The following is a 14,496-nucleotide window of genomic DNA, read 5'->3' as shown; positions in this document are numbered from 1 at the left end:
TCTGGGGCCAATATGTCCAGCTCTAGGGCCAATATGTCCAGCTCTAGGGCCAATATGTCCAGCTCTGGGGCCAATATGTCCAGCTCTGGGGCCAATATGTCCAGCTCTGGGGCCAATATGTCCAGCTCTGGGGCCAATATGTCCAGCTCTGGACAATATGTCCAGCTCTGGATAATATGTCCAGCTCTGGGGCCGCCTAATCAATGTCACAGCCGAGAGCAAAACAGTGTGAAAAATAGAGTTTGACAAACTTATGACAAACTCCCGAGCTGAAACCTTATACTTTGTAAAACAGTGATTGACCTTGATGAGCCTTGCAAACCAAATTTCAAACATCGGTGGACAGGGTGAGTGAGTAGTGGAGGGTGTGTGTATACAACGTACATACATATGTACAGTACGTGCGTGCGTGCATCTGTGTGTGTGTGTGTGTGTGTGTGTGTGAGTGTGGGGAGGGGGGGTACAGCTTTCCTTAAAAAGCCAGATGAAGCATTGGCCACACTGTAAAAGGAGCTGATGGTCTATCAGGCCTCAGGAGCTGCCTGTGACAGCACCTTGCATACTAATAGCACTTACTCTCCCTCCTGTATAGTGTAGTGTAGGAAACATCAGTGTCAGCAGCTGAGTGAGGGAAGCCTCCTCTCACAACAAACTCAATGACTAATGAGCAAAGAAAGTCAGACTTCAAGTCTCTGCATCATATAAGAAAGAACATGGTGGATTGAAAAGAGGCCACAGAGTAACCCAAGTACACAAAGTGGTTCTATATACTGTAGGCTATAATGCAAAGTGGTTCTATATACTGTAGGCTATAATGCAAAGTGGTTCTATATACTGTAGGCTATAATGCAAAGTGGTTCTATATACTGTAGGCTATAATGCAAAGTGGTTCTATATACTGTAGGCTATAATGCAAAGTGGTTCTATATACTGTAGGCTATAATGCAAAGTGGTTCTATATACTGTAGGCTATAATGCAAAGTGGTTCTATATACTGTAGGCTATAATGCAAAGTGGTTCTATATACTGTAGGCTATAATGCAAAGTGGTTCTATATACTGTAGGCTATAATGCAAAGTGGTTCTATATACTGTAGGCTATAATGCAAAGTGGTTCTATATACTGTAGGCTATAATGCAAAGTGGTTCTATATACTGTAGGCTATAATGCAAAGTGGTTCTATATACTGTAGGCTATAATGCAAAGTGGTTCTATATACTGTAGGCTATAATGCAAAGTGGTTCTATATACTGTGTAGGCTATAATGCAAAGTGGTTCTATATACTGTAGGCTATAATGCAAAGTGGTTCTATATACTGTAGGCTATAATGCAAAGTGGTTCTATATACTGTGTAGGCTATAATGCAAAGTGGTTCTATATACTGTAGGCTATAATGCAAAGTGGTTCTATATACTGTAGGCTATAATGCAAAGTGGTTCTATATACTGTAGGCTATAATGCAAAGTGGTTCTATATACTGTAGGCTATAATGCAAAGTGGTTCTATATACTGTAGGCTATAATGCAAAGTGGTTCTATATACTGTAGGCTATAATGCAAAGTGGTTCTATATACTGTAGGCTATAATGCAAAGTGGTTCTATATACTGTAGGCTATAATGCAAAGTGGTTCTATATACTGTAGGCTATAATGCAAAGTGGTTCTATATACTGTAGGCTATAATGCAAAGTGGTTCTATATACTGTAGGCTATAATGCAAAGTGGTTCTATATACTGTAGGCTATAATGCAAAGTGGTTCTATATACTGTAGGCTATAATGCAAAGTGGTTCTATATACTGTAGGCTATAATGCAAAGTGGTTCTATATACTGTAGGCTATAATGCAAAGTGGTTCTATATACTGTGTAGGCTATAATGCAAAGTGAAACTGAACAGAGAGAGAAAAGGCAGAAGAAGCCACACATTCCTGCACCATTATGCATGGAAATCCAATGTATACGTCCTCTCTGGGTGGGATCACCCAGAAAAAAGGAAGGGAATGACTGCGAGGCATATCGGCCTTAATTACAAAGACTCAATCTATGGAAAATCCAACATGCAGTCTGCAATTTTCTGCAATAAGGGCTGGTCAGCATTACTCTTTGTATGGCATCCAGTGTTTGTTAAATAAGGCATATGTTGATAAAGCATTGGAGACAAACTGAAGTTAAGTAGGCTACGGTGTGTTTGTTGAAATTTGTATGCAGGCGAGTAACAGAGGCCTGCACAACTCAACTGTATGCGAAACTACAGCTAGAACAGGACTAAGATGTGAGAAACAGTGACAAAGTGGAGTTATGACTTATTACACATGTTATACAGTGAATACCTCGTCAAAAGCCACATGCTGACTGAAACTTCTAGCTTGTTAGTGCCATGCATCCACATAGAAGCAACAATGCAATGCAATAAGCAAAATAAGCTTATCTGACACCAAACCTGCAATCTGCATGTGATTTATATTCAGTTGTTTTAAACCATGAGGTTAAAAATAAAATGTACAAAAAATTGCATAAGACTATGTAGCCTATCCACAACTTTTGACCTATTTAAATGCTGTATATACTATAGGGGCCTACTCAGCTGTAACAGAGTTATGGGTTTCCTTTATGAATAGTGAAACAAATCAGTTCACTGAAGTGATTTTGTTAAACAGTTGGAATACAAAAATGAGATTTTCCTTTGGATCAGCAACAGTAAAATTGGCCACAACCGTACACCCCAAATTCCTCAGCCGCTGCTCTGTGAACCCGCAGCAGCCTGCCAGATTATCACAGTGAAACTGAAACTTTCCCTGCAAGATTCCAAACACACTTGCAGACTTAACGAGCACCATTGTGTGTGTAAACGAGAGGGGGCCGGGAAATGAATTAAAGATCACCTCACGACATGTTATAATACTCTATTTTGATTTGAATAATAATTTGTCTCTGATGCCCCCCACACACACACACACAAAAGTTAAACTATCTTGTTAAAGTCATCATCTCGATGATTTCAATTTTATTCGCGTTGGTGACACCTATGCTGGTGAGCGATAATTGCAGGTGAGATGCAAACTGTTGTATAGGACATTAGTCAGTTTGGTCGGCCAAAGTAACCACCCGCAAGCTAGCAGGGACCGGAAAAAAGTAGCTTGTTATCCTACTTCACACAAGAGTTGTCGGGAACCTACAGTAACGTGAAGAGCAAGTCTATTGCGTTAGCTCCGTCTATGCTTTCTGGGGTGTCACCACAGACACCCAGTTAACGCTAATAAATACTGCAATACTGAAAATGCAAAGGCTAACATCAATGGGCCATAGGCTCAATCACCATTATGTTAACTCAGTCAACGATAGTGACTTAGCAGACATTTATTTCCATGAAAATATTCACCTTAAATCCTTAAAATGACATGTACTGTACTCCATTTCCATCATTAAAAATTCTCAAATCTATATAAAAATATAGTTTCTTTCAAAAGCTTTCCTGCTGGATGCGAGACGTTTACTAGCCTACATCACTGTAAAGTCTATTCTCAGTTTATGTGCACTGGAGGCTTCAAGCTTCCACATTACACTTTTGTAATACTGTATTGAATATCAGACGGGTATAGAGACCCAAAGCTGCAGCTTGTCGTAACTGAAATGTAACATTTAGTTTTATATGAAACCGCTCAATCAACTAGCCTACATCTCTCGTGACGTCTCGCACAGTAGGCTATACGTCACACCAACACCAACCTGGTGGGAGAGACGTCACTTATGCGACTGGTTGTGTGTTTCTTTCTTGACTTTCTTGACTTGCAAAGTTAAGTTCTTTTTAATTGACAAACATCATGTGTACCTCATGGCACAATTGAAATGGGGGCAAAACAATTATTGTCTCTTGCCATTCTCCACCATTCATATTTCCCCCCCGACGCTGGTTCGCATAGGCCCGACCAGAAGGGGAGGGACTTTGGATTTCTATTGGCTTCTAAACTATTTGTGATGTCACAAATCATGCTTGTAGGTCCACCTCCTAAAAACTGCATTTTCAATGAGGACAGAGAAACTTTCCACTTTCAACAGACAATTGTGGAAACAGCCTTCTTGTGTCAAACTCTACACAGAGATCATTCTGCACAGTGAAGCTCACACATCCAACTGAAGGAACAAGAAGAAAAACATCTTTTTGAGTGAATGGAGACTTTAAAAACATGCGTAAAGCGGCGTGAGAGATGGTGTCTAGTCTGGGCAGCAGGGCTTCTCGCCCCTGTACTGTAGTACTCCCTCAAGTGTCTGTTTCCCACACCAGTCAAGGTTAACAAGCCGCTGCTGGTGTCTGTCTGCGGCGGCTGGAAAACGGGGAGGGGTGGAGAGGTGGAGGGTGAGGTGCTGCAACTACACAGGCTGTGATGATGCAGACAGACAGACAGACACACAGACGGGCAGAGGCTACAGTAGCCTATACAACCACTGCTCTTAGAATGTCAAGATTCCCAAATGACGCTCTGAATGAATGGATACATGAATACACCATGAGGCAATAATGAATCCTGGCATCTTTTTTTAGATACACAATAAATTACAGTCAGACGAGGTAGGGAGGGAAAAAACTCGCAGGCGCACTAATCCGGCTGGCAGCGCGCCTACAGGATAGAGAAAATATATTAGTTTTAATGGTGGATGCGGATGCGTTTACTGTTTTTCGCCCACCTCCCCCCCCTCAACTGACGTTACAATTAAAACAACGTGCAACACCAGAAGGTAGCATAACACCATCCATACCTTTCTCTCCATCACTATGACGCTTTTTAGGCTACTCAACAACAGCAACTGTAGGATGTGTCCCTCTCTGTGGAGCTGTCCGGTAGTGGGGCTTCCTCCTCAACTTCCTCACGGCTCTCACAGCGGCGTCTCCTCTCCTCTCTCCCTCCGTATCACTTCCCCATTACTGGACACACACGCTAGGCGACTTATTAGCGCTGGCCTGTGGGACGCCGAGCCGGGGATGGGAGCCAGAGCGAGCCAGGATTGGTGAAGCCTTGTTCGGAAGGGGAGAAGAGGCGCAGGCGCGGTCTCTGCTGGAGAGTCGATATAATGAAAAATTGCCACTGGGGCAGGCAGGGAGTGTCATCAAATTATCCTCCTCCCGAGCTTGTTTTTAGGCTGGAATATTTCACAAAGGAGGAGGGAACGTTTATAAGAAATGATCAGGGCCAAACTACAAGTCCCTCTAGTAATATCAGAGGAATGGGAGATCAAATAAATACCATAAAGTAGGCCTATAATAAAGCCCCTGTAAACTCACAGTTGAGTGCCTATATGAATATTATTTGTTAGGTCCCTTCCTTGTAAACTGGAGGCATTGTGTGTGTGTGTGTGTGTGTGGGGGGGGGGGGGGTTAATTTTATCTCCTTCCACAGCATGCAAAATTATATCCCTCCACGGCTCCACCACATCCGCGTTACAATAAGATTACATTTATTTACCGGTATACAGCTTGGAAAGCTATTTTTGCTCAGCTCTGGAGCTTGGATATGAATAGGCTATGTTTTCTTCATGGATGTATTACTGAACCGGCCAACCGGACACAGGCCCAGGGGCCCAAGAGCTCAGGGGGCCAATAGCCAGAGCCTGATATGATGATGCTGTCACCAACTTTACATTTTACTGCCCAGTCGAAGGGCTTAGTCATATCAACACCAAAGCCCCAATATCCCCATTATAACAACCTAAACACTTGTTTTGAAAGTGTCACATTGTCGAAGTGAATGTTCCCCTCAGTTTATCTATTGCACTTTAGCAGTAAAGAATTGCATTATTGTTCAAAGGCCTTGTAATGTGGTCATGGTTTACGAAGACCCCAAAATAATATTTTCCACTCTGATCTGTCAGAATAGGCCCAAGTCAAGGGGCCCTCTGTCTCATAATCTGCCTATGGTCTTCTTGTTAATTAATACATTTTTGCACACCTGGAAGCCATTCTCAAGACATATTGCACATTGAAATTAAATGAGTCAAGTCACAGTAAGTGCAGGAAAATCCTGAGGTCTGTCTCATGTCAGCAGGGCCGTGACTCAAGTCTGAGTCAGCCTAAACTCTGCAGGACTAGAGCTGAGCAGGGAACTCTTGGCAAACCACACCCCCCGCTGAAGTGCCCTTGAGCAGAACCCTAAATCCCTCAGCTGCAGGACCGAAGAGAAGAGTACATACTTAAACCCAAGGAGCAGTACTAAATATGGGGGGGAGACACATTTTTAGATACCTATTTGAAAATGTAGGCCCAAAAAAAGATGACAAAAATGTGTTTTATTGTATTTCTACATCAACATATCAGTTATACATCCTGGAAAAGAGAACATCTTTAAGTGTAATAATCCTGTGTACCTGGATGTGTGATAAAAAAAAATCATGACAAATTCACATCCCAGCAACATTTAGCTTGACTGGAAATGTCTCATGTTTTCATTGGCTGCCTTTGGTTTACCTTTCAAATTGTCAACACTTGCCTAAACTAGCTGTGGATTGCACCTGGCTCTAAATGACATGGGTGCAGTATGTCCTGCAGTATGTCCATGTTTGGATCAACGATTACAGGTAAATGGCTTTAGTGAGTTATGGAACTTGCATTCAGTCACTAAACTCCTGCTAGAGCAGCAAGATAGACATGGATGGCTTCACTGCTCATTTTTCCATGCCACTTTCTTCCGGTTCAATGAAAAGTAGCGAGGAATGAACAGGAAATAAATGCTAATGACTAATTCCTTCATTCGATTAGAATTTGGAGAAAGAGCTTAAATGGCCTATGCCAAGATCCCTTGCCAATGTAGCAAGAAAATTATGATTCAAGGCTCACTTCAACTACTTCCACTTTTTTGCATGTACCGTAAATTCCGGACTATAAGCCGCGGCTTTTTTCCCGTTTTTTGGGCTTTTTTGGCCCCTGCGGCTTATATAACGGTGCGGCTTATCTATGGATTTTTTCAGCAAACGGCCACTCGGGAACCTCCAAAATCTATGGATGTTGGTATGAGGCAGAACGAGAGCAAGACAGACATTACGAGAGCGAGACCCTGATTGGATGATGTTGCAAAAAATGTGCCTCGCGACCTGATTGGAGCACTGTGCCACTACTCTCTCTCAGCCACTACAGTAAAACACCCTCCCTCCTCCCTCGCTCCGGGGGGAAAATGGCAGCGATTGAGCCTGAAAGACAGTCTGAATGAAATTGAATGTAACATTCCCAATTCTATGTATTACATTCTAAAAAACTAACGGCAACATTTTGGAAGGCTAAGCCACACAACTAGCTCGTTGTAATCTAACATCATGCTTCAAAAGATGGAGAACTGGCTGTGTTACGACGATGGCGGCGAGAAGAAGGAAAGAAGGAAATCGAGCAGCAGCACGTAACCTTGGCATCAGGGTGTTGACACAGAGAGCAGACGGCCGAGGTGCCGTTCAGATCCGACTGAAGGCTCAAGTTTGCCAGTGGATCCTGACAGCGTGGAGGAGTGTCAAAACATCCACGATCACCAACGGGTTCCGAAAGGCTGGACTGCTGCGTGATGAAGAGGAGGACGCCGCCACAGCTGAGGGCCTTCAGAGGCTGTTCGATTCCGACAGTGACGAAGAGGAGTTCGTTGGTTTTGAGAGCGACAACGAAGGAGAGAGGAGAGTGGCTGACGAAGCCACCCTGAGCCTGTTCGTTTCCGACACTGAAGATGAGGACTTTGGTGGTTTTAGTACGCAGGAAGAAGACGAAGATGAGGATTAATGACTTGACTTTTCTGGTTACAGCCGTGTACTGCACCTTAGCCTAAAAGATGAAGACGAGGATTAATTACTTTTCTGGTAGGCTGATTACCGTATATTTTAAGCAGCCGTGTTACTGCAACTTTAGGCTTACGCGCTTACTGTCGTGTTACAGGCACTTTATTTTGCACTTTAAAAAAAACACATTTAATTTAGCCATTGATATTGCCTCGTCAAGCGCTGTAAGCTTTGTTTTTTGTTATGGTACTACTGTAGGCTATAATGTAGATCAGTGGTTTTCAACCTTTTTCATGCCAAGGACCCCTAAATTTACACAGCACAGTACATGTTCTGTAGCTACTATTGCACTAAATGGTAACACTTGAATACGTTATGCAAATATGCAACTTGTTTTGTTGAAATGTTAATAAATGGGAGCTTCCCCAAACAGCCATCTCTTTCCCGACAATCCCCTCTGTGCACGAACCCTTACATATGGTAATTAAACATCAAAACACCCGCGGCTTATAGTCCGGTGCGGCTTATATATGTAAAAAACAGTCAACTTTGCAGGTGCGGCTTATACACCGGTGCGCCTTATAGTCCGGAATTTACGGTACTCGTTTAACCAACACATTATCCCTACTGGATATATCCATAGCAGAGTAAATTTGAACCATGTGCAGATCATGTTGACACAAATGCAGAAACGCTTAGAAAAACTACGAGGCACAGACTAACTGTACGAACTAGTATAAATTACGACTTCACTGGATATGATCTTCATCTCACCAATATCTTTGTATTCATGAAATGAGAGCAGCCACATACATTAGTGCAGTTTTTTGTTAAAACTACTTTTTTGAGATGGCTGGAGATACCCTCAAATTAAACCAGTCTGCATTTTGACCATCTTTTCTCATAAAGGGTAATAAGAGTTTGTGTTAAAAAGTGTTGTGGTCACTTTATATCTCTGTTCACAGGAGGTAATAACATTTTAGTATTATTTTTTTCAAACATGACAATTTTATTTGAATACAAAGCCAAAAGAACATTGTCATTATTATTTGTCTGCAGAAACTATGGCAGAAAGCAAGGAAATCAAGTGTTTCGGATTTTCTAGCAGATGTAGACAATTCACGTTTTCAAACCGATCCTGAGGGTTCCTCTTTTGGGGCTCGTGTCAGTCCTGGACATCAAAATAATCTATCACAGGTTCTTCTTTAACCATCTTCGACCAGGTAGTTCCACTCACAACCCTGGTAGGAGAATCAAGAACAAAACTATCCTTAACCAATACGGAAATCAAAATGTGCAAATTGATTCAGGTAAAACGTAAACGAATAAAAATGCAAAAAAAGCGTGAATAAAAAAAACAAATTGGCTGCATATGACAAAAACAATACATTATCAGTTCATGCAATTAGCTGATGCTCTTGTCCTGACAATCTTGGATGACTTTGAGAACTTTGCTTCGCTCTCTGTCTCTGGGGAGTGGCTTCAGGATCTGCCCTACTTCCTCGATCGAGTGATCTCACTGGTTCGAGAAAGAGCGCAGATCTTGGAGCTGTGCCAAGTTCGCATGGCTGTTATTCCAGCTACAAATTGTTTCACTCATTTTTGTATGTGCACATCCATGGACAGTTAACGAGCCAAAGCAGCTGGCAGGGGGCGGAGTTTCTGCCGGCAGATGAAGAGGAACTCTCGGTGCAGGAAACATGGAGGGAAGATAAACATTGTTCATCTGCATATACAACCAACATTGTCATGATACAAAGCTGGTTGAAAAGTGGCTACGTTTTCCTTTAAAGGATAAGTTCACCCAAAAATTTACATTCAGTCATTATCTACTCACCCCCATACCGATGGAAGGACGGATGAAGTTTTTTAGTCCACAAAACATTTGTGGAGTTTCACAGCAAAACATTGTTGCAGCATCCTAAACAATTGAACTAAACAATTGAACACATTTCAACATAAAAAAAAGGCTCCATACTGCTTGTCTGACATAATCCAAGTCTTCAAAATCCCCAGAGATGCCAAGTTGACTTGAAAAGATGTCATTTACACCCTGTTTTTAGCTGAAATCTTCACTGTAGCCATAGGAAGAAGGAAGGAAGAACAAGGGCTGTTGGGGCTACTGTAGCCTGCTACAGCTGAAGATTTCAGCTAAAAACAAGGTGTAAATTACGTCCTTTCAAGTCAACTTGGCATCTCAGGGCTTGTCGAGACTTGGATTACGCCGGACAAGCAGTATGGAGGCATTTTATTTTATTATTATTCCTGTTGTTTTTTACATTTGAAAGTTGGTCACCATGAACTTCAATTGTGGTAAATGGTAAATGGTAAATGGACTGCATTTATATAGTGCTTTTATCCAAAGCGCTTTACAATGTGCCTACATTCACCCATTCACACACCGAGGGCAGCCAGGGTGCTGGCACAGCCATCGGGAGCAATTTGGGGTTCAGTGTCTTGCCCAAGGACACTTCGACATGCGGACTGGAGGAGCCGGGGATCGAACCACCAACCTTCTGATTAGTGGACGACCTGCTCTACCTCCTGAGCCACAGCCGCCCCTCCTAATTGTTTAGGAGAATGCCGTAACAGTTTCCCTGGAAAACTCCACAAATCTTTTGTGGACTAAAAGACTTCACCCGGCCTTCCATCGTCAGTCGATAATGACTGAATGTTCATTTGAGGGTGAAGACACGGCTGTTGCAGGGATCAAACATGTGAGCAGTCTGTTTAACCATTCAGATACTAAACCCTCCAAAATGAGTCCATCCCCCTGATATAAATACAGTCCATCCCACTGACATAGATTACATACAGTCAATGGTCCATCCCCCTGATATAAATACAGTCCATCCCACTGACATATATTAAATACAGTCAATGTTCCATCCCCCTGATATAAATACAGTCCATCCCACTGACATATATTAAATACAGTCAATGGTCCGTCCATCCAATCCAGGAAAGGACCTTAAATTGTAAGTGTGCCGTGTGTCCAGCTGTACTGACCCATTCTTTCAGAGAATGCTGATGCAAACGGGTGTGTGAACAGACGATGCCTTACTTGCTGCTGTGCTGTTTGATATGAGCGATGGGGGGAGGGGCTCTTGCAGTCGTCTCTCTCTCTATCAGTGAAGTCAGCGTCGAGTTCGGACAGGTCGCCTTCCCCCTGGGCATGAGCAAGATAACAGCGTGTCACTGTCGCCCAAAGTCGCAATCAATACTTTCATTTGTTTGTGATTCAGAGAAATCATTCATATTCAGTCTGCATGGATTAGCAAACACGTTCAGTAGAGAAAAAAGTGTTACTTGATGGCGGTGATGACCACATAGCGTTTGGGTTCGCCGTCGTAGCTGATGTTTTCCACGCAGTACGTGTCAGCGAGCTCGTGGACAATCTTGCGGTGCTCTCTGTTCATGGGCTGGAAACAGTGGCTCCTCTTCGGCTGCTTTCCCTGCACACATTGGGCTTCGTGTGACTATTAGGAATTCATACAAAGACACATTTCGGGGTTTCCCTGACCCGCCTCTGCTCATCTTCTTGTAACAACTGCATGCTGGGCAAATATACTGTAAAATATGATCTTTTCTACCCACAGGCAATCACTCTGATTAACACTTAAACCAGTCACTTCATCACTTCGCTGAAACACTGGAACCAGTTTAACACTCAAAACCAGGGACAGTAATATTCCTGTGCAGTAACCTGTAGCACCTACCCCATGTACAGTATATAATCCCTCCACAAACGTACACACACACACAATTTGAAATTCATTTATTTACCGTGAAATAATTGTGCAAAATCGGTCTTGTTTACATTGAACTGTAAATAACTGCAATATCAGCAAATATACATACATTCTTTCATATATTCACCTTATGTAGCCCCGCCCACTTGCCGCATTGTATCACGACTTCCTGTTCAAAACGCAGGCTGTTTTACCTGCTCAAACTAGTCTGACTCACCTGGTCAAACCTAGTTTGACTTGCATATGAGTCAGACTAGGATTATGAGTCACAGGAAGTGTAAATACAATCGGAACTTACTTAATACCAATTGTATTTACACTTCCTGTTAGTCTCTCAAGCCAGACGGTCTCTTCTAAATAAGGTGAATATGTATTTAAAATAGACACTTTACACCATACTTATTGTATACTGTATTAGTTAATGTAAATGTTTAAATGCACCCCACGTGTAATTGTTTGTTTTGCAATGCAAACCTGAGTCAAATTCCTTGTATGTGTGCATGGTTAATAAAGCCGATTCTGATCTCTGTGATTCTACTGGCATCTATTGGCTTCGTTATCTAGCTAGTGCAGCTTCTAGCCCAGTGGTTCCCAACCTTAGGGTTGCAACCCTAGGTGGGGTCGCCTAGAATTCAAATGGGGACAATTAAAAAATATATATATTTTTTTTGTTCTGAGTTTAAAGTGAAAGTGAGAATCTCTAAGATTTCAGTTTTGTTCTCTTGGGTGACACCTATGGCGATGAGTGGTAATTGCAGGTGAGATCCAAACCGTGTCAATGGGCGCAATATCAGGTAGATAGTGACTTTAATTATTTGTTTTTTTAGATGAAAATGTTTGAAGAAAAAAAAAATCAGTCAGAATTTTGAGATTAAAGTCAGAATTCTCAGATTAAAGTCAGAATTCTGAGGGGGAAAAGAAGCATAATGTTACATGTGACATCACTGATGATGTCACTGATGATATTATCGATGGTGTACCGGAATTTGAATGTCTCGGGTCCCTAGATTTTTGTGATAGTCAAAATCGGGTCACAATTAAAAAACAAAAAGGATTTTTTTTTCATATGTTTTGGTCATGTGATTCACTTTGTTTATTTTGGAAATCTGTAAGCAAGATAATATCACATTGTTTACATGTATATAATCCCCTTTCACCTAGTTTATGTCTTTTGGGAACTTGCAGGTCTGATAGTTGGGACACTTATGAAAGCAAATACATAGAGCTTGCCCTGTTGGCAGCTAGGAAATGCATAGCTTTAAATTGGAAAGCATCCAATCCCCCAGCTGTAGTTCACTGGTGGAATGAACTCTCAAGCTACCATACGTTGGATAACATTTACTACAAGAGCAAAGGCAGATTCTTAGACATCGCCAAAATATGGCAACCACATGAAGAGTTTGACTTTAAGAACTTTTTACCCCTTATGCAGTTTTCTTGTTTTGTTTTGTTTTGTTGTGTTTTGATGTTCTTTGTGGGGGATATGGGGTATGATAGTCCATGTATGTCATGTAAATACCTCATGTTCTTTCTTAACACATTCACTGCCAGCCGTTTTTTTTTTACTGTAGGTAGCTTCTGCCAAAGGTTTTTTTTGAGGATTCTGGCTCATCTTTCAAGACCCGAGGATTCTTTTCTGCTAAGATTTTGTGAACACAAAATATCTCAAAAGAACTAATAAAATGTGTGCTTTCTCTGTCTAAAAGAGTTAGTTTGTAGAGTTAGTAGTTATGTAGGCATTAGCACTTGAATACAGCATGGTTTCAGCGTCTGAAAATTTAAGCTGAGATAAATAGCTTTTTGTGAAATTCGATAGAACAGTCACTTTAACCATTAATTTTTGGCATCAGTAAGACGTCAGACATCTAAACAATAGTTTTGAACTAGGGATGTTCATCAATTATCGAAAATCGATAATTGATCGTTAAGGATTGGAATCGATCCTGTGGCATTTGGATCGATTTTTTAATTATTTAAAAAAAAAAAAAAAAAAAAAAAAAAATTTTTTTTTTTTTTTGGACTGGGTTTGGGTGGAATTCGTTCCTCCTCGCCCCACTCCATTGCACAGCCGACTAACGTGAGGTGGAGCTTCATATAGTCTCTAGTTTTCTGGCTGGGCACGGGCCTTTGTGCCAACAAAACTGTTTTAAACATGGAAAATTCACACCGGCATGCGCCAGGGAGAGCAGTGTTGGAGAGGAGACACATTGAAATAAAGAGTTCATTGAGGAGAACACGTTGTCTTTCGTATTTTCTGCCATAGGCATTCATTTAAAAAAAAAAAAAAAAAAAAAAAAAAAAAAAAATTGAAAATATTGAAAATTTTCTAAGTATTAATATGATCGATAATCGATAATTGATCGTTAATTTTCACCGATTATCGATTTTGGAAAATTTTCAAAATGAACATCCCTATTTTGAACAGTAATTTCCTCCATAACAGCAGGAAACCCCCCTCTCCTTCAAACTCCTCCCTCCGTGTGTGTTCTTCTTGGCTGCAGCGGGCGTGTCACAAGCGAGTTTCTGCTGCTGCTGCTGCTGCTGCTCCTGTCTGCTGGCGGCCGCTGGGCAAGTCTGGATGGGCTCGCTCGTTTCTTGGGGTTTCGGTTGAGAGCTTTGATGAAGCTTTTGCGATTCTGGTCTTATTTATGCTGCGTGTTTCAAAGTGTGTTGCACCCATAATCTATTATGCAAATTTGCAATCCCCCACCGCCAGCAACCAGCGCGAAAACGAAAGCGTTTTCGCCAATCCATTTTACAGTATGAGAATGGTTTCATCGCGCGTTCCCCTGCAGTTTTGGCTCGGCTTTTTCTAGTCTGGAGAGCACTGTCCCCACTTAGTGGGTCGGTGGAATGGGTTGTACACGTTCGGTGGCTCCAATATTTTCATAGGAGATGTAAAAGGGTTAGATCAACGTCCCACCGTCAAATTTTTTTTTTTTTTTTTTTGACGAGTTGACTCGTCATTGGCAGTCAACCGTTGGATTGGCAGTGAACGTGT

The 14,496-nt window shown here is 41.8% G+C and overlaps 1 protein-coding gene across 1 annotated transcript in view; it reads right to left on the bottom strand.

The window, feature by feature from the left end:
* Positions 1–8,347: 8,347 nt before the first annotated feature.
* The window catches only part of nfx1 (nuclear transcription factor, X-box binding 1), a 36,653-nt gene continuing 30,504 nt past the window's right edge, over positions 8,348–14,496 (bottom strand). The window contains exons 21-23 of the mRNA XM_083658785.1: positions 11,053–11,198; positions 10,808–10,912; positions 8,348–8,984 (exon numbers count right to left, since the gene is read on the bottom strand). Of these exons, the coding sequence (XP_083514911.1) occupies positions 8,909–8,984; positions 10,808–10,912; positions 11,053–11,198 (327 nt within the window). The 3' untranslated portion in view covers positions 8,348–8,908. The remainder of the gene's footprint in view (positions 8,985–10,807; positions 10,913–11,052; positions 11,199–14,496) is intronic.

The sequence above is a fragment of the Poromitra crassiceps genome (assembly GCF_964638095.1).
Source record: "Poromitra crassiceps genome assembly, chromosome: 2".
Classification (NCBI taxonomy): Eukaryota; Metazoa; Chordata; class Actinopteri; order Beryciformes; family Melamphaidae; genus Poromitra; species Poromitra crassiceps.
Note: the sequence above shows the minus strand (reverse complement) of the source record. Positions and strands in the feature narration are given on the sequence as shown.